This window comes from Vanessa cardui, chromosome 19, assembly GCF_905220365.1.
Source record: "Vanessa cardui chromosome 19, ilVanCard2.1, whole genome shotgun sequence".
In the NCBI taxonomy this organism is placed as follows: Eukaryota; Metazoa; Arthropoda; class Insecta; order Lepidoptera; family Nymphalidae; genus Vanessa; species Vanessa cardui.
Genome location: NC_061141.1, coordinates 11,418,964 through 11,440,183, shown reverse-complemented (window position 1 = coordinate 11,440,183; position 21,220 = coordinate 11,418,964). Strand labels below are relative to the sequence as shown.

Genomic DNA, 21,220 nt, shown 5'->3' with positions numbered 1-21,220 from the left:
TACATTGCGTTTTAGTATTCACTTGAAGTAATGGTTCTATCAGAAATATAATGGTATTGAATTGAAATACAGATTTTTTTAGAACTATTAAATTCGTTGTTTGTTGATTTTTTTTGGTCTAATCGATCTCTGATAACTGGGTACAACTTTCAAACAAACCGATTTGGCCCAGTGTGTAATCCCATGAATTTTAATCTAAGTATTCATCCCTAGAACTTATTAGGTTTTCATGTCGTTGTGTTTCTAGTACATTCTAAAGGTATTACTTATATTTCAATTTCTTATCATAAATTTGTACTTGGAGTGATCATGATGTCAAATAGTGGTGGTAATGTATTCTTAAACAATTTTGCCCACGCTTTATATCACGCGTCAACTAACTAAGATTTTAAATTCGCCTGATCTTGGATTTGAACCTAGGACCTTAAGAAATTTGATCTTGGTCTAGAAATATTATCACTTTTGTGTTTATGTACGCTGGAAAATAGTATTCTTAAAATACACTTTACAATATACATCTTAATGTACGCTGAAACTACGCTGTGATTGTACGCTTTGCAATACTAGAATATATTATTAATAGTTTTAAACGCATGATATTTACGTCAAGTTATATAATTTAACTACAAACTCTTGTACAATGTAAGCGGTCGCTCGTATTTATTCCGCATCACTGGCTAACTACACGCAACGTACACTTCAAAGGTATACAAAGGATTGCCAACATGTCTCCTGGTACTGTCTATTATTTGTTCACGGTTGATGATCTCAGATTGAACTCACATACTCTTATCTTGTGAATGAGTTGTTTGTTATACAAATGTTTTCAACGGGAATGAGAGTGGTTTCTTGACACCAGTTGAACTATTACGGAAGAAATTGAAGAGAGCTCGAAGTTATAAGTGAACGAGGGACATTATATGTTTTTATGGCATCGGTAGGTCGATGAGCAAATAGGCCAACTCATGATAAACAGCCACGACTCTATGGGTACAGACACTGGCGCCATTTGAAATCTTGAGAATTTTTATTTGTCAACCAACATTGAAACAGCGGGGTGAAATATGTTCCAAACCTTATCCTCATAGGGAGAAGAGGCCTTAGCCCAGCAGTGGGAAATTTACAGGCTGTTGTTGTTTTTTTTTGTAGATGTTATGTCCTTTGTTAATATAAGTATCGTACCTTTGTTAGTTTTGACACAGTCATCCTTCAAATCTTCAAAAAATGATTCGAAATATAGCTGCTGGGCGGTGAAATATATGGTGAATGCACATCATATTTTCTATCCCTAAGGTGATCCTGCACTAAGCCCTATCACCGAAGGATTAAAAGATACATGAAAATTGTGTATCAAAATCTTGCGAGTTTCAGTAAGATAATAAGTACGAAGCGAATTCTTGCAGAATACACAAATGATGCAGTAATCAGAACAAATTAGGCAAATTTCATTTGATTTGGAAACCGCCGTCTAAGATTCGATTCGATTCGATTCGATTCGAAGAGAAATATTAGTTATTTATTTTAGACATAGGTTAAACCAATGAGGTTTTAATATTGTTTTTTTTTTTTAAATAAAGCTTAGTATAGTGACTCTTTGAAGTCTTATTTATTCAATGTGGAAACTTTGCTCGATTCTCACCTACAGTGCCGCAAATTTCTAAACTTTCTGACTGCATCCAGTGAAGTGAATTGCTCGAGAATCCAACGTGTTAAAGTGTTTTCCATTTTGTTTAACTTGTTTTCTGTTTATTTCGCAAACGAGCACTTTTGTGTCACACGTCAATTGTATTTGTTTGTGTGGATTAACTTTTTATTTTCGAATTCGAATGTGTTAATTAAAGTTGCAGTTTTATTCAAGTTTTGAATATGTTTGAGTTTTATCGTGTTTAGCGAAATCGAGAGAGCTCGGGGTAAATGATCTTGGTAATCTGTCTGGGGTCAGCGCACTGGCCTTTGCACCAAGAATGGCGTACAAAATTTCGTGTACTTTTTTTCTCTTTAATATTTATAGATGCTTGTATTAAAGCTTTAAAAGATATTTATAAACAGTTCTTAAATCGTCTGTTACGTTTTTTGGTTTTGAAACAAATAACATCATAATTTGTCGCACTATCTATTAAAATTATTTATGTCAAGATATGGCTGCTCGAAACTTTTTTTTTTGAAAAAAATTTAGAGCATTATTGATACCTTTTGTAAAATTAGTCTAATTTAATCAAAACTGTAAAACGATTCAAACATGTATTTATAAATCGTAAAACATACAACGTGTTGGGTCCTTCTGACACACTACAAACAGCCTGTAAATGTCCGACTGCTGAGCTAAGACCTCCTCTCCCTTTGAAGAGAGTTTTAAGCATTTTCCACCACGATTCTCCAATACGGGTTGATGGACACATGTGACAGTATTTTTTTTATTTAGTCACATGCAGGTTTCCTCACGATGTTTCTTTCACTGCCGAGCACGAGATGACTTAAAAACACAAATTAAGCACATGAAAATTCATTGCTCGCCTGGGTTCGACACCACAATTATCAGCTAATACGAGCGTGTTCTAACCAAAGGGCCACCTAGGTTCTCTGTCTCTTTCTGATACGAGTATGTATTATAGTCTCTAGATAAACCCAAACTTAAATATACTTAACCACTGTATAATTTTTCTACATTTTTATATTCGAAACTTGACCTTTTTTCAATTCCATCTTTTTTTAATACTGTCCTATATCATTCTTCTGTCCTTATATTTAATTAAAATAAAATGAATTGTTACTAGCACAATATTTTCATAATCAAATAATATACGTACCTTATGGATTATTCTGGAGATTAAGCTTAAAAACTAAGTCTGAAATGAATACATTGGAACAAACCTTCTAAATAATGCAGAGAAAAGTAAAAAAATCAAGATAATAATTAATCTTTTACTATGCCCTACGGGCGTAGAAGATAAGTAAAATAAATCCTCGTGAATTATATCTATCTAAAACTCTAATCTTTTGGGATTTGGTCGCCTGGAATTTGATGTTTACGAAAATTGAATTTTTTATATAAATAATCCTAGGTCTTCTATTTAATAAATCGCCTTCAAAATAATAAATTTAAAGAGATTTAATTTTGAATAATTTATCTTAGGATGGTAGGAAAACTATGAAGCTAGAAAGTATTATACTATCTAATGACAAGTGGTTATCAAAGTTTTAATCTAACTTCGATATAGAAGCGTTACACATTTTAATTAATTGTCAAAAACCTTCCACTAAAAATCTGAAAGAAAAACCTGAATGAAACTGGTTCTCCTCCTCCTTTTTGAAGTCGGTTGAAAAGAATCATTTTTATCTCAAATGTAACAATGATTTTATATCAAGAGTGCATATTTTTTTAAATACACTGAAGGCACTTCTACCGTACATCAACGAGTCACCAACAATTTTGTATAGTATGTCCATTGTGTCGCTGATTACAATACTCGCATTTGTCATAGCCATATAAGGTATCGATGTTCGGCGGAATAACTCATGAGTGCTCAGACGGATTTGCACAAAACCAAGCTTATGAGAAATGTATCATGGATGACTTGACAAATGGCTATGACTAAGCGATACCTCACACCGGACTTAGTGTTACTGGCTAGAATTGTTTCAGCAGTTATGTATTTCTTACAAGCATTTTATATTATGACTTCAAAGATAAATCAAACTTTGAGACTATTGTTTACTGTAATATAATAAAACTTGGGTACACTATGAATTGTAAAACATTATTAATAACACTGAAATTAAACTTGCCACTCTTTTTTTTCAAATTGATGATATACTTTTTAATGTAACAATGTCTAAACATGCTCACTATTATAATTGGTAGATCCACAGATAATCAATCCAGATGGAAACATGTGATTGGCTGTTAGAAATAGTTGTCAAAACAGGAATTAATTTCGCACCAATGAGCAATAACAACACATGGTTAGTCAATCTCTAGTTCGTGGAAAATCCTCCCGACCTAGAGAACATTATATAAATTTGACAATCGTAATTCTATTTTAAAAATTCTTATTAAGAATATGCCAACTTGGCTCAGTAGTAAGTAATCATCAATTTAAATCGAAAATTACTAGAAACTTGGACAGCCCCTTTTTTCTAATTGGATAAACTGTTGTTTTAGCTGAGTGCACTGGTAAACTCACTAAAAAATCAGCAGTACTCTGTCTCTCTCTTCAATCATTAAGGTTGACTGGATTGCATATGCTTAATTCGAATTTACAAACTCATGAATGAAATCGTTAAAATACCCGTTTTTCTTCGATGAAAATCTGCCTTGTTCAATTATTAAACTGCAGCATGAAGAATATTATTATAAGGAATAAACCTCGAAAAAGGAGCATAATCTTTTGTCATGAACATCTCCTCCCCATCTAACCTCTTGTAGGACATTTGCAGGATCTTTATTGATTTTGCCAATTTATTATACGTAAGTTCCTTTGAACAGTTTATTATCTATTCAAGCGCCGATAATTCTTGTGGAAAGAATTGATAAAATGTGGTTATACCTTACAAATATTTCCCGAATCGATCTGTGAGGCCGGAACCAACTGGACAAGACAAATAACCTATCCAAACCATTAATCCTTCTAATCTTGACAGAAAACCTCCGGACCGCATGGGGGCGATGCGGACGTTTATCAAAACATGCCAAATAGATCTTGAAATGTGCAGATAGAAAATAATTCTGTCATACTTTGTAAGACTTTTTGTATATGTGATATTAATGTCATCTTTTAAAATACATCATACTTTTCAAAATTGCAATTTTCAAGTAGTAACTTGTTTTCGTTTTTAAATGTCTTTCTGTGTATTATAGTGTTTTTTTTAATATGATTGTAAAGATTCACGTAGGACAGATTAACAATCATAAAGAAACAAAAAATAATGCCTAGATTAGGAGACTTTGACTGATGACTACCTACTTTATAATACGTCGCGTCTTTTATGCTTTTTTTTCTGTAAATACAATGCCCGTCCATCAACGTGATACAAATAAAATATATATACTACGATATAGACTGCGGGTTGGTAATTTAGAGTTGAAACAAGTTGTACGATTTTCCCAAAACATTAATTGTTTTTATATAACTCTGAACTCATTTGTTACTGTTTCGCAAAGAACATACTGAACATTTCGGTCATCTTTCAAACTTATTTCAACTTTGTGAAAGTTAAATAAGTAAATACTGTTGTACTTTGTTTTTTTTTTTCATAACAAGGAATATACATTTATACTTCTGGACTTTGATAAAATACTAAAAGAATATCTTTGAAACATAATATGATTACTTTTTTTAATATATTGTTCTCTCTTGTTACAGGCATACGGCCGATGTAAGCACAAAGGCGAAATGAGATGAGTATGCGCGTGTCGTGGGCTAGGTGGTATTGGATAGTTATCTTCACGACGTGTACGGCGAGGACCGCCAGTGATTGGCTCGACTGCGCCCACATCGCGACCTGTCGTTGTAAGTGGTCCTCCGGGAAGAAAACCGCCACGTGTGCCTCCGGTGACCTACGCCGCCCGCCATCTCTCTCATCAGACATTCAAGTATTGGACCTACACGATAACCCCTTAAGAAATCTCCCGCAGGAAGTTTTTCTGAACATTGGCCTTCTCAATTTACAACGGCTTAATTTACGAGCCACGAAACTTAGATCTATTCACGCAGACGCTTTTTTAGAATTAAGAATTTTAGTTGAAGTTGATTTGGCTGATAACGATTTGGCCGTTCTCCCAAGAGATATATTCAGAGGAAACGAAAGATTGCGACTGGTAGTACTTAGTAATAACCCATTGACAATATTAATCTCCGATCAGTTTCCAACACTTCCACATCTGCGAATGCTCCTGTTAGATGGTTGCAGACTAAGAACAATACAAACAAACGCCTTGCGAAATTTAAAATCACTAGAGACTATAGACTTACGAAGAAATCAACTTACATTCCTACGTTTGATTACTTTTTCACTACCGGCCTTAAAGACTATGTCATTGTCGGGCAATCCGTGGCGGTGTGATTGTCGTTTACGTGAATTTAAGGATTGGTTTTTAGAAAGTAAATTAGGAACGGAAGAATTAGTTTGTGTAGAACCATCGACACAGTCAGGAAATAAATGGCGCAATGTACCAAGCGAGAACATGGCTTGCCCGCCAGAAGTTAAATCAAGTACCTTGGTTGTGAGAGCTGAGATTGGTTTGGCTGCTACATTCGGTTGTTGGGTCCACGGAGTTCCAAAACCTTCAGTTACATGGCTCCTAGATGGTGTAGAAATACGAAATAGTACAATTGACTGCGATATGGAAGAAACGGATACAGTAGTTGAAGACGATACAATAGATGACAAAGTCCCGGGTAGCGTTAGATGGGTGAATATAACATTATTAAATGTAACTTCAAGTGCAGCTGGAGAGTGGACTTGTGTAGCTAAAAGTATGGCTGGCGAATCTAGAGCTGTTATAAGTCTCGTTTTACCTAGATCTCAAACAGCCACAGCACGAACAGCTCCAGGAATACCACAATTGCTCGGAGTTGTTTTTGGAGCTCTAGGTGCATTAGCATGTCTCGGATTCATTGCCGCGGTAGCTTGTTGGCAACTAAGAAGACGTACAGTACCACCAAGTCGGAGTTTCACTGATCAAGAGAAACGTTTGATAGATGCTTCAGTAGTAGTTAGTTGTGACCGTTCGATTGCTGATATGGCTTCTCCATGTGATTTCGAATTGACAGAAAGGTCTATCGACGATCAACCGAGAGGATGTGGCTTTGATCCAGTCCACATAACTATCGAAGGTACACCAGGTGCATTTCCACCTCCACCAGCGGAGTTTGCTGTTCCAGTTCCTTACGGAAATATATTTATATCTGTCCAAGTGTCCGGTAGAGGTGAACCGGGAAAATATCCAGATTTACTAAGCGGTGGTGCAACACTACCTCGGAGAAGGGGAACATGTTGTAACGCACCCGCATATGACAATATGGGTCCCAGAGTGACAGCAACTGGTAGCTCCACGTGGTCACTCCCAGGAGCTAGCTCGGATAATGTAGAAGTATCAGAGACCCCTGTTCTTACCCTACCGCCGCCACCACCAGAGTTTGTCTCACTTTAGCCTAGGCCAATGGTACTAGACGCCGCCAATTTAAGGTGACCTGGTACCTAAAACTTTTTGAGTCAATTAGACTATTTCCCAATTTTATTGTATTTAAGATACGATAATTTTAAACGTGATTAATTAAAATTTGTAAATAGTGTGTGCGAGGGATGTGAGACATCTTGTGAGATTTAATAACTTAAGGTTGTTTGTTATCAATATTGAAAAAAAAAAACTGTAAGATAAACATTTTATGTGGATCGGTTGTTCGTACGGAATGTTGGTATGTGAAAGTATTTACATAGTCTCGACCTATTAATTTACTAGATGTTCCTTTTATGACTTCTCGTATGTGTCTTCCCAACTTTTGTAAATATTGTTTAGTCATGTTTACAAACTTCCCAAATATAAGACTGACCTCTTTGTCTTATTTTCATCTCTCTTTGTGACTTACGACTGTATAAAGCTATATACTTTGAATAGGCCAACGATAGCTTCTAAACATTTTATTTGAAAGCGAATAATGTAAAAATAAACAGATCAAATTATAATAAATTATTTTGTTTTATTTGAACCCTGAAGCTTTAATTACCAGAAAATATGGGCTGCAGTGACACGAGCGAACAGAAATCAGAACCGATCAATGTAAGTACAATATTTTTGGTACACCAGGGCTATTCTATACTTAGAAACTCGAATCTCACCATAGAAAACGGTTCTGAAATGTCGGAATGTGATATTTGACATTGAATACAATAATCATAATATTTATAGGATACATTCTCAAAATGCCATATTATTTTAAGACAGTTATCAAAATTTTGTGAATGTACAAAGTACTCCCAGAGAATTTCTGAGGTACTCCAGATAAAAAGTGTTCAAGCTTGCAATCAAATTAAAAAATCTGAAAAAATATCAAGTCCCATTTTCATTTTCTAAATTTTCAACCGACTTCAAAAAGGAGGAGGTTATCAATTCATCTGTTTTTTTTTTTATGTTTGTTACCTCATAACTTTTTACTGGGTGGACCGATTTTGACAATTTTTTTTTGATTGAAAGGTAGTGCTTCCCGTGGGGTCCCATTTTAATTTTATTTTTTTCCGATGATGTTATCCGTATGAAAACGACATAAGTCTTAAATTTGCATTAAGTATGTGCACGATAAATAGGTGAATAACTCAAAATTGGTTGGCACAATTTTGATGATTCTTTTTTTATTATAAAATATATACTTTAAGGGTAGTTTGGTGAAAGTTTGGTAAGGTTCTGTGCATAGGATCCATCACAAATTAAGGGAACGGGAGGGAACGGAACAATTCTGAGGAGCACGTTAGCAATACTCGGTCGAATCTTTTATTTATGGGTTTCTTGGATATTTGAATCACCTTCCGGAACATGGTTATGTTTTTGTAATTGTCATAATCGAATATTATAATCAACTAGCGACCCGCCCCGACTTCTCACGGGTGCAATACTGATACTAAATATACTTGTTTATTTACGACATCACATTGCAAACTTCTAAAATTGTCAGTGTTTCTTTACTATATTGTTCATTTATTATATACACAAACCTTCCCCTTGAATTACATTATCTATTAAAAAAAACCGCATCAAAATCCGTTGCGTAGTTATATAGTAGTCGGTGTCAGCCAAGAAAACCCTATAGTATATCCCTATAATATATTTCTTACAAATTACCTTTTATACGATAATATACTGGGTTAATCAAGGGGCTCGTATCGCTTCTTTCTTTTGATTGTTGAGGCTTGTGCCCGTGGCTGACGCCGGCTCCAAATATAACAATAACTATAACTGCATTATATAATCGTAAATTGACTTTTAAGTAGTCTAATATTTTTTCATTTCATTTTACCTAGGAGGACTCTAAAAAATATGTTAAATATAACAAGAGCATGTTATCGCTAAAATTAACGTATATTATTATTTTTGTTTATAATAGTATTAACACATATATGTATACATACGTAGATAAAGAATACGAACTAAATGGTTATATCACCAACCAGATTTTAGTTGTATATTCATATTATACGTCTTCAGGCTTTGTGCTCTCAATAAAATATTCTTAGTCATATATTTTTGTAAAGCATTAATCTTGAGACTTGAATACAATGAACGTAAATCTACTAGATATTTTATTGTACAGGACATTATACTAGAAAATTCCTCAGTAGCAACCATGTCTGAAAACTCAGTTTTATTTTTCTTAATTAAATAGATAGGTAATCCTCGTTAAGTAGTACTACCCGTATTGTAAGAAATATCAACTTGATCATCAATACCTACCTGTTGAATATGTGACTGATATATATAATATTCTTGATAATTATTAGAGGATAATTCCAGAGCACAATAAAAGACGTCCGTTCGGTTAAGTGTTTAATTGCGAGAGAAGGAAGCATACATGTATTTTCAATTACCCACAGATAATAAAATAACAATATATTATAAAGCTACCCCATACATTACACCCTCACCCTTAATTACTTATACATTAAACCCAAATTAACTTAACCTAATTTAAAAATAAAATTATATAATATTAGTAGCCTAATCAAATTCGATTCGGAATCTTTCAACTGGTTTCCTAACGCGCTGGGAACGAATCGGTGGTGGAACATCTACATGACTCTCAGTGGAAATCGATGGTGGAATAATAAGTTCCGTGTTGGATGATTTAGCCGACTCAGTCGTCGGTATTTCTAGCTGTGGTTCAGATATGGGGTGATCACTCGGCATGTTTAGGTTTTGTGGTTGCGATTTTGACGTAGATAAATCAAAGTTTACCCAACGTCTTTTTACCTGATTAATGTGTCTTTTGATAGGTGGACCGTCATCCCTACCTATGAGGTAATTTCGAGACCCAATATAACCCTCTATTTTACCTTTTAACCATTTCTTTCCTCCCCCATAATTTCTTACCCAGACATTATCCCCTTGTTTAAATTGCCTTATTACTCCTTTTCCCCTTTCTATTTGCTTATTTTGCACCTCCCGTACTCTATCTTCCACCGCCCAATCCCTATGCAATAAGTCTAGTCTTGATCTTAGACGCCTACGTTGTAAAATCATAGCAGGTGAAAGACCCGTGGTACTTTGTTCGACGTTCCTGTAGGCTAATAAATAGGTTTGCAATGCGGCATCGATATCACAACCATCCCTTAATGATTTTTTAATTGCCCGTTTGCACAACTTAACAGCGCCTTCCGCTGCTCCATTACTAGACGGATGATATACGGGGGCAAATGTAACCTTAATACCGTTGTTCCTCATAAAATTGGCATATTCTTTGCTCGAGAAAGGCGGCCCATTATCCGAAACTATTTCCTTAGGCAAACCGAACCTGGCGAAAGTTTCACGTAAAACTTTAATAACCACAGACGCGGTCGTATTTGGCATGTTAAAAATCTCTAACCATTTCGATGTGGAATCTATTAAGACTAAAAATGTTTTACCGTTAAGCGGTCCTAAGAAGTCAATGTGTAATCTTGACCATGGTTCCGGAATAAAAGGCCATGGCTTGATCGGAGCTTTCGGTGGTGCTGCGTTTTCCATTGCACACGTAACACACTCATTACAAGTGCGTTCAATGTCGGCGTCGATACCGGGCCACCAAACGTAACTACGTGCAATACTCTTCATTTTTACTATACCTAAATGACCAACGTGTATTTCCTTTAGTAATTCAAATGTTAATGATTTAGGTATTACTAAGCGGTATCCCCAAATTATACACCCAGCATCTAAATATAATTCATTACGGCGTACAAAATACGGTTTAAGATCTTCTTCGTCGCACGTCTTGGACCACCCAGATTGCAAATATAAAATTACTTTCTTAAGTATGTTATCCTTATTCTGATGTTCTACTACTGTCTTTCGTGTTATAGGTAAAAAATTTTGTATGAAATTAACGTAAGTTTTCTCCTCTACTTGTAGTTTCCCTTCTTCCGTTGGAAATCTAGATAAAGCATCGGCCGCGTTCTTATTACTTTGAACGTATTCAATGTTATAATTATAACCGGCTAAAATAACGGCCCACCGTTGCATTCTGCTAGCCGCCATTGTAGGGATACCATGCTTATCACCGAAAATAGCTACCAACGGTTTATGATCCGTACGTAACGTAAATTTCCTTCCGTATAAGTACGTGTGAAATTTTTTAATGCCATAAATTATAGCTAAAGCTTCCTTTTCTATTTGAGCATACGACTTCTCAGCAGCATTAAGCACCCGAGATGCATAAGCTATAGGTCGCTCTCCTTTAGCGGTTATATGTGAAATTACAGCCCCTACTCCATAACTACTAGCGTCAGTTGTTAGAATTAAGGGTAAGTCAGGTGAATAATGTGCTAAAATTTCACTAGATGTTAACAATTGCTTAACCTTATTAAAAGCTATATTACTTTCTGTATTCCACTCATATTTTTTTTCTTTTTTTAATAATATATACAATGGTGCTAAAATTGTACTAATGTTTGGAACAAATCTAGCGTAATACATTACTAATCCTAAAAATGAACGCAATTCGGATACATTGTTCGGTATGCGAACCTTCTGAATTGCTTCAATCTTATTTGGGCATGTATGAACCCCTTCTTTGCTAATTACAAAACCTAAATATGTAACAGAGTCGGCAAAGAATGTACACTTATCTTTTTTAATTTTTAAACCATATTTTTGTAATCGATTAAATACCTCGTGAAGTGTCTTTAAATGTGATTGGTCGTCCTCCCCGGTAATTATCACATCGTCTAGGAAAACACCCACTCGAGGCATATCCGCAAATAGTTGTTCTAACATTCTTTGAAAAATACCTGGACTCGACGCCAAACCATAAATTAGTCTATTATACCTAAACAAACCCTTATGGGTGTTTATAACAGTGTATTTTTTTGATTCATCCAGTTCAAGCTGAGCATAGGCCTGAGACAGATCTAACTTAGTAAATTTGACACCCCCGTGTAATTTAACTAACAGATCCTCGACTCTCGGTAACGGAAAACGATCCACCTCCAAGCACTTATTTAATGTTAATTTAAAATCACCACATACGCGTATTGTGCCGTCCTTTTTCATTACCGGTACGATCGGTGTAGCCCAGTCAGATGTAGTAACCGGCGTGATCACTCCATCCCGTACCAGCTGATCCAGCGCCCGCTCCACAGGCTCGCGAAGTGCGTAAGCGAGCGGTCGTGCGCGCATGAACACCGGCTTCGCGTCGGGTCGCAGCCGAAAACCAACCGTTCCACCATTGAATCGTCCCAGCCCGTCCGAAAACACTTCACAATATCTGGAACTGAATTCATTAAAATTAAACAGCTTGGAATTAAAATCAATACTATTACAATTCATAATAGGAATCTCGATCTGCAATTCGCTAATCCAGTGCCTGCCTAACAGATTCGTTTTTGCATCTTTTATAATAAATAAATCCAACGATTTCCTTTTATTTTTGTAATAAACTATAGGACTTATTTTACCAACGGGTTTTACAATTTCTCCCGTATAATAGCGTAAATTTAAATCACATTTTCGAATTAAATGATGCGAAAGATATTTCTTATAACAATCATAACTAATGCAAGATATAGCACTGCCCGTATCTATTTCCATACAAAGAAAACATTTATCAATATTAATACTAATTGTGTATGGTGCAAATTTTTTTAAATAACTACTTATAGAAAAATTGTTTACCTCCTCACTGCCCGAGCCTTCGTTGTCTGTGCCTGCGGGACTATCCTCTTGTACGTTGTTTAATGACACCTGTCTTTGTAGTAATGGGCAAACCTTTTTTAAATGACCTTGTTTGTTGCAAACTCGACAAATAAATCTAAATTTACACCTATTTACTTGATGATTTGCACCACATACGTCACACACTTGTTTAAAAGTCGTTCCCTTCTTTTGTCGTGCGAAGTCATTAATATTATTGTCGCTCCGCCTGCTAATTATCGCTCCGCTTATGTCGCTTGTACCATTGCTTAAAACCGGTTCTCGCGTTCCTACGTTCATATATTTTTGTAAATACATTCCACGTCTCCCTGTGCCTCTACTCCTGGACGTAATCTGGTTTATGGATGCCTCCGCCTCTGGTCCGCTGTCACCTAATCTCCTGGTACGACCTTCTACCAAGGCTGCATCCGCCTCTGCCGCTTCCATTGTCACCGCGAGTTTAAACGCCGAATCGAACGTGATATTATCCTCCGCAAACATTCTTTGACGGATACAGTCACTGCTAATACCACATACAAATTGATCCCTCAAATTTTCCAATAATGTTTTCGAACAAAAACCGCAATATTTCGTTAATTTCTTTAATGCCGCCGCATATTCCGCCACAGACTCGTCTCGTTGCACTCTTTGTCTGAATTTGAACCGCTCCGCCAATACACTCGGTTTTGGTTGAAGATGGCGTCGCATAACATCCACCAGCTCTTCATAGCTTTTCGCAGATGGTTTGACTGGTGTACATAAATTCACCATCAGTTCATACGCGTCACTACCGATCACCGTTATCAGTGTCGCTACTCGTATCGCCGGTTTCACATCGTTAACAATAAAATACTGTTCCAACCGATCCACATACAAATTCCAATCGTCCTTGCCAAGGTCGAAGTGTTCCAGTTTTCCAACCGACATAGTAATAAATACGATGCGTCACACACGTAGTTTCTTTACTACTCGTCGCCACTGTTGAATATGTGACTGATATATATAATATTCTTGATAATTATTAGAGGATAATTCCAGAGCACAATAAAAGACGTCCGTTCGGTTAAGTGTTTAATTGCGAGAGAAGGAAGCATACATGTATTTTCAATTACCCACAGATAATAAAATAACAATATATTATAAAGCTACCCCATACATTACACTACCAAGCTTAAAAGCTAAGATATTTGCACTTTTGCTGAATCACTCTTCAACAACACACAACAATACTAGCTATTTAGTACTGACTATCCAGTATTCAGTATCATATTACATAATAACAATGACATAGTTCCAAGTTTAATAGTTATACACTTAAATCCCCAAAACGTTAATGCTAATTTCATCTAAATAAACACGTTTTCACATGCCAAAAACGCAATAATGACCCATTCAAAAGTAACTTTATACTCGTGAATTTAATGTGAATTCGTTTGTTACGGTTATTGCCAAAACAATTTTGTATGTAATCTTTGACCCGTTTCATGTGATTTATAAATATTCTCTATTAATTATCCCGTAACCGGGATTCAATTCAGTGTATATCGGTGCCTCTCTCAGTAATATTTCATTTTCTTTTGTCAGCTTAAAAGGTAAAATTAGAGGTTGGATTTACTTGAGCGTCCTTTTATACTGGCTTATATAAATCTAAGTTTTGATTTATTTTATGATGTATTTTAAGTGAGCCAGTAATTTTTCTCTCTTTTTTTGTCTCTTATAACATGAATAGTTAAAATAAAAATGTTTGCGAATCTCTCTTTCCAATTTATTTATTAACTATCATCTAGATACATATAATAACATTTGAGTATGTGTTTGTAATATTAAAATAAATAAAATTTTAACAAAAAGAAAAACCGACTTCAAACAAAACACTTTTTTAAAACAAATAAAAATGCACTAAAAAATAATAAAAATAATTATATATTTTACATATTTTTTAGAGTCCTCCTAGGTAAAATGAAATGAAAAGTATTAGACTACTTGAAAGTCGATTTACGATTACATAATGTAGTTATAATTATTGGTATATTTGGAGCCGGTTTTGTTAAAATTTTATTTATTTTTTGATTTTAAGTGAAACTGATGTTGACTAACTAATTTTTTTTAATATGGATGGATTAAGCGTTTCGTTTATATGAGTCAGAAACTACTTCGAGGACAATTTCAAAGGAAACTTGCGAATAAAGCAAAAATAGACTTTCGAAAATGCGGATTTAATACGTCATGCGGCGTAAACCACAAGGATCCCTCGAAAGAGCTGTAATCGAACTCAGCAAAAAAACTTTGAAAAAGACCAACTATATTTCGTACATCATATGACATCGCATCACATACACAAAAATTGATTAAAGATAGTAAGAAATTCTGCCCCATATCGCACCCTAACTGTGAGCCGTATAGGAGTTCCATCACTAAATACTATAAAACAAAGTCGCTTTCTCTGTACCTATATCTTTAAATCTATTCAACGGATTTTGATGCGATTTTTTTTGAAAGATAGTGTGATTCAAGAGGAAGGTTTGTGTATATAATACATGAACAATATAGTAAAGAAACACTGATAATTTTAGAAGTTTGCGATGTGATGTCGTAAATAAACAAATTCTGTAGTATATTTAGTATCAGTATTGCACCCGTGCAAAGCTGGGGTGGGTAGCTAGTTGATTATAATATTCGACAATGATAATTACATAAACATAACCACATTACGGAAGGTGACTCAAATATCCAAATAACCTATAAATAAAAGATTCGACAGAATATCGCTAACGTGCTCCTCAGAATTGTTCCGCTCCCTTCCGTTCCGCTACTTTGTCATGGATCCTGTGCTCACAACCTTACCAAACTTTCATCAAATTACCCTTGAAGTATATATTTTATAATAAAAAAAGAATTATCAAAATTGGTTAACGTGATTTTCAGTTATTCACCTATTTGTCGCGCACATACATAATGCAAATTTAAGACTTATGTCGTTTTCATACGGATACCATCGTCGGAAAAAAATTAAAAAAAAATGGGACCCCACGGGAAGCACTACCTTTCAAACAAAAAAAAATTATCAAAATCGGTCCACCCAGTGAAAAGTTATGAGGTAACAAACATAAAAAAAAAAATACAGACGAATTGATAACCTCCTCCTTTTTGAAGTCGGTTGAAAACAGTCCATTTTTACTCCATGCATATTATGTATGTTTACACGGTATATACCAAAATAACATTTTTTACTATTTTTGTCTGTCGGTCTATTTGTTCCGGCTAATCTCTGGAACGGCTGGACCGATTTTGACGGGACTTTCACTGGCAGATAACTGATATAAAAGAGAGTAGCTTAGGCTCTAATAAAATGTTTTTTTGTTAAATTTAAACGCGTGCATGGTCGCGGGCAATGCTGGTGATAAATAATAAACACCTAAAATTAAAATAAAAAATATATTCTGTATCAATACTGTTTTCGTTATGGATTCTTATCAAACGGGTTATTTCCGTATTTACGTATTTAAAATATAGAAGAACGGAAATATAATATAGTGTACAGCACAGGAAGATAACGTTTTGATCTCCAAGACTAATGGTGGTATGCTATTGCTCACAGTGGCCATAATTGCCAATGTTTACAGGCAGTGACCAATAGGCACCAATATGTCAATTCACTTGCGAATGACAAAAAACTCAAACAGTCAAAGTAATGGTAAAAACAGTTTCATGATGGAATTGATAGCATTCATTCAAGGAAACGCATTTGGAAACTAAACAATTTTATAGCGTTAGTTAAGGTTCTCATAAAGCGCAGCTGTGACAATAAGATCTAATTGAATCTGAATGCATAGAACTTTAATGATTTCATTTATTACCGCACTAAAATTTTTAAATTAATGGTCGCTATAAATACGAGTAATTCTACCCAACGAGTTACCTGATGTTAAGTGGTCATCATCAATGCATAGATAAAACTTTTATACCTCCTCACCACAATACAGGAGCCAACAAAACAAATGCTATAGATATTATTATGCGAAAGTCTTTCTGTCTGTCGATCTGTATCTTTACATATATAAATAAAAATTTTAACAAAAGGAAAAACCGACTTCAAACAAAACACTATTTTAAAACAAATGAATATGCACTAAAAAGTAATAAAAATAATTGCGTATTCAACATATTTTTAGAGTCCTCCTAAGTAAAATGAAATGAAAAATATTAGACTACTTAAAAGTCGATTTACGATTGTATAATGTAGTTATAATTTTATTGTTATATTTGGAGCCGGTGTCAGAAAAAAAAGACAGACGAATTGATAACCTCCTTCTTTTTGAAGTCGGTTGAAAGCAAACTCGCTTTCTCTGGCCCTATGTCCCTATGTATGCTTAATTCTTTGAATCTTTGAATTGATTTTGATGCGGTTTATTTTAAAAGATAGTGTGATTTTGTATATAAGACATGAACAATATAGTAAAGAAACAAGAGCAAAGTATGTAGCATATTTAGTATCAGCATTGCACCCGTCCGAAGCCGGGGCGGGGCTAATGTAGAATAAACCCAATTTAATAAACTTCGCGTTTATTCAAAAGTTTATTTTAAACTAAAAATCACTCATCTAGATTTGGCCCTTTAATGCTTAAACTTTTTAAATGATCTTTTAAAGGTCAAGTAGTATAAATTAGTTCAGTTAGAATAAGAGTTTGTCAATAACCATTTACTTTAATTTGTTCACTTTTTCTTTTTTTTTATTATATAACCGTACCACCTTTAATACGTCCTCTATAATTAATAATTTGTTACGTCGTAACAATTTAGTAAATTGTAATCAAGATTTCACTTTATTTATTTGCACATCTACAGCTAGATCTCATCAAAATGAGATCATGACCGATTATTTTTGTTCAGCTATCGTCTCATAATCACTGGGACAAAAATGTCAAACGCTATTGATATCATCATCATCATCAGCCCGTTTTTGTCCACTGCTGAATATAGGCCTCTCCAAGTGCACGCCACTGTGGTCTTTCCCCTCCTACACGCAAGACGGCAGGCAGGAGTTGGATGCTATTAATATATAAGATTAAAATAGAGAATAATATTTACATATTTAATAATTTTATTCAAACTACTTATTTATTATTACAAAACAAAAACAGGGACAAAACCACGGTTGATCTTATGTTAAATATATCTATATTAATATTATGACGTCAAAAATAAATAACCTGGAACTTGCACTAGAAGAAATAATATCCCTTTTATTACATCGCCAATGCGGCGCCATGTTAACTAAGATCTTGTCTCTTGTTGCTGTTATTGCTGCCTCTCATCCTTCAAACTTCAGTCAACTTGGAAGCTGAATGATAAACCTATTTGGGAAAAGATCGCATTCATTGCTCGTTAAGTCTTTTTTTCTCTTTATTCTTGTTTAAATTAAGTAACGTAAAGTTTGTTTGTTTTGTCATGTGTACATACTTTTTTTATCAATATTAAAACTTTCATGTCCTAAATGAACTTCTTTTTCGATACATATGACGTTTGCTTGGCCGTAAAATAATTGAATATTGTATGACAGCTACTGAAATAAATCTAACATCAAAATAATCCTTTATCTAGTAGAGCTTAAAAAGCACTTCAGACTCATAACGTCGTATCTGGGTTACATTTCATGAAAGTGTATTATCAATTAAAAATGTAGATTCAAAATCAAAACAAAATACTCTTTATTGTACACCAGTAAATACGTCATTGAATAACATTTAAGAACGTTGCACAAGAGGCGGCCTTTTAGCTAATACTGTAGATTAGGTATATCGGAAAGCACGAGTAAGATACTCAGTAGTTAGTTTACATATATTACATGTAGGATTAAAACTAACAGCTATAGTATGAAAATAGTACAAATAACACAGTTTTATAGCGGAATGCTTTACGGACCTTTTAACGATGTAAAAAGTCGCAGGATCTATCCTGACCCCTTGGGCAATTGTCGTCTCCACTCCAAACTCACATAAATGATAAGCTTAATAGGACCCCCTATGAGGCGTAAATTGAAATTGGTCGTTAGGATTGAATGATTATTAAAAAAAAGTAAAATGTAAAAAACCTTTATACATGCAAATAGTCTGAATTATGTTATACGATCTATTAATATTTTTTGTAAAGATAAGATTTGAAAAGATTAACAAGCAATGTTAATGATTATATCGGAATATTATTACAAAACGTCTTGAACAAAGGAAGATTTTATTAACTTTTCGCAAAGGCTTTCAGTAAAAACCAAAGTCTAATTTGAGTCATAAGTTTTGAGAAACATTTACTTGAAAATATAAATATAATACATGTCAATACGTACATATGTCTTCAATCTAAATGAACGAGCACTCAGCTTCTGAAGTTTCCAGTTAAACTGTCACTGGCTCTTGTTTCAATAAAGTTGTCTGAAGGCTACACGTAAGTGTGAGTTTCTCAATACGCAACCAGCCATTCAATAACTATGAAGCCAATAGTACCTTTATTGACATATGGGTCATATTTAGAATTTATACATAAAGTAAAGCGAGTCGAGAATGCCCAGTGGTTAGAGCGCGTGCATCTTAACCGATGATTGCGGGTTCAAACCCAGGCAAGCACCGCTGATTTATGTGTTTAATTGGTCTTTATAAGTCATCTCGTGCTCAGCGGTGAAGGAAAACATCGTGAGGAAACCTGCATGTGACAAATTTCATATAAATTCTGCCACATGTGTATTCCACTAACCCGCATTGGAACAGCGTGGTGGAATATGTTCCGAACCTTCTCCTCAAAGGGAGAGGAGGCCTTTAGTCCAGCAGTGGGAATTTACAGGCTGTTGTTGTTGTTGTTGTTGTAAAGCAATAATTAAAATACATAAAAATATAGAGATTTGTACTTGTTAAAGTATTATAATTGAGATGATCATATTTAATTTGAGTTAGGTACACTTCAATTTGTCATTCATTAGTGAAATTTTTGATTTTGAGTCGGTTTAATATTTTATAAATTATTTTTATTTATATCAAGAACATTATAAATTCGATGTGTTAAATTCATAATTCCTTACGACACAAATGTGCCACCAACTTTGGGAATAAGATAGTATATCCCTTGTGTTACACTGACTCACTCACAGTCAACAAATATGGTTGCTTGGTGGTCGAAGATTATATGATAAAAGCGATACCCAAGCATATTGTCTTGCATGAAGCTTAACTACAAATAAAGATGTATTTTAATAAAATGCCAGATTTTTGGTCCTTTGGTTTATCGAAATCACAAAAACTAGTTAATTAATATGAAACTTGAAAAAAATAATGAACGATCAATCAACCTACTTCGCGGCTTAAAATTAAAAGTAAAGTAAATTAACAGCCTGTACATTTCCCACTGCTGAAATAAGGCCTCTTCTTCCATTAAGGAGAGGGTTTGGAACATATTCCACCACGCTATTTCAATGCGGGAATAAATAAGATAAATTTGTATGAGAACTATGTACATAAAATTGAAAATAACTATTGCTTAATTCTAAGATTTCGCCACTAAATTGTAATTTCATTTATCCAGAAGAAAAATGTACCAATTATGTCACCGTTGAGAAAATAAGACAGCGTGTTTTATGCTCTTTCAATATTACGAGAAGGTCTATGTATTACATAAAAAAGCTCATTTTGTAGTACCACTTGGTTTAAGAATATTAAAAAATATATCATATAAATTATTCATTATTTTAAAAACAATATTTTGAACTGTAACACTATTATTCCAAATCTTTATTTTAATTCATACATTAAATCACAATCAAACGTTACTATATCAACAATTGTACCGATTTTATGATACTGGATATCATCATCATTATAACATAGTACATGAAAAATTAATAATATTATCATAATAATGGCCGATTTTTATCTTTCATGTTATCAAATCAAGTTTAAAAATACATTATGCAAGCAGGCTAACCGAAGCAATTTTGAACCGTCGGAATTCACATTGATTTATCGAATATATATTTCTATGCAACTTGTTCAGGGTTTAACTTTATAGGATCTTAAAAAAAACAACTATTATAGTCCGGAAGGTAATAAAAAAGTAATTAGGTCAGCCCTATTTCAAGGCGCAGCCTTCACCGAAGACGGTATTAACTTTTTTTCCATGTTTTATACAAAATTGAAGATAATATTATTTCACTAGTATTGCAAGTATCCCGTAGTATGTTTGTTTGTTTGAAACAGTATCTTTTTAAAAATATTAATCAATGAATAAATTAAATAATCCTGTAAGATCTTAAAGATCTGACTTAATGTGATTTTTGAAATGTGATTCACATTATGTACTTAT

At 34.2% G+C, this 21,220-nt stretch overlaps 2 protein-coding genes across 2 annotated transcripts in view; one reads left to right on the top strand and one right to left on the bottom strand.

Moving 5' to 3' along the window:
• LOC124538062 (leucine-rich repeat-containing protein 24-like) overlaps positions 1 to 7,669 on the top strand; it is a 50,525-nt gene extending 42,856 nt beyond the window's left edge. The window contains exon 2 of the mRNA XM_047115071.1: positions 5,364 to 7,669. Coding sequence (XP_046971027.1) covers positions 5,399 to 7,153 — 1,755 coding nt within the window. The 5' untranslated portion in view covers positions 5,364 to 5,398 and the 3' untranslated portion in view covers positions 7,154 to 7,669. The remainder of the gene's footprint in view (positions 1 to 5,363) is intronic.
• Positions 7,670 to 9,709: 2,040 nt separating this feature from the next.
• On the bottom strand, positions 9,710 to 12,983 carry LOC124537772 (uncharacterized protein K02A2.6-like). The gene is made up of 2 exons (XM_047114660.1): positions 12,860 to 12,983; positions 9,710 to 12,458 (listed from the first exon to the last, which is right to left on the bottom strand). Exon 2 carries the CDS (start codon positions 12,362 to 12,364, stop codon positions 9,710 to 9,712), a length of 2,655 nt encoding a protein of 884 aa, XP_046970616.1. The 5' UTR covers positions 12,365 to 12,458; positions 12,860 to 12,983.
• Between the last annotated feature and the right edge of the window lie 8,237 nt (positions 12,984 to 21,220).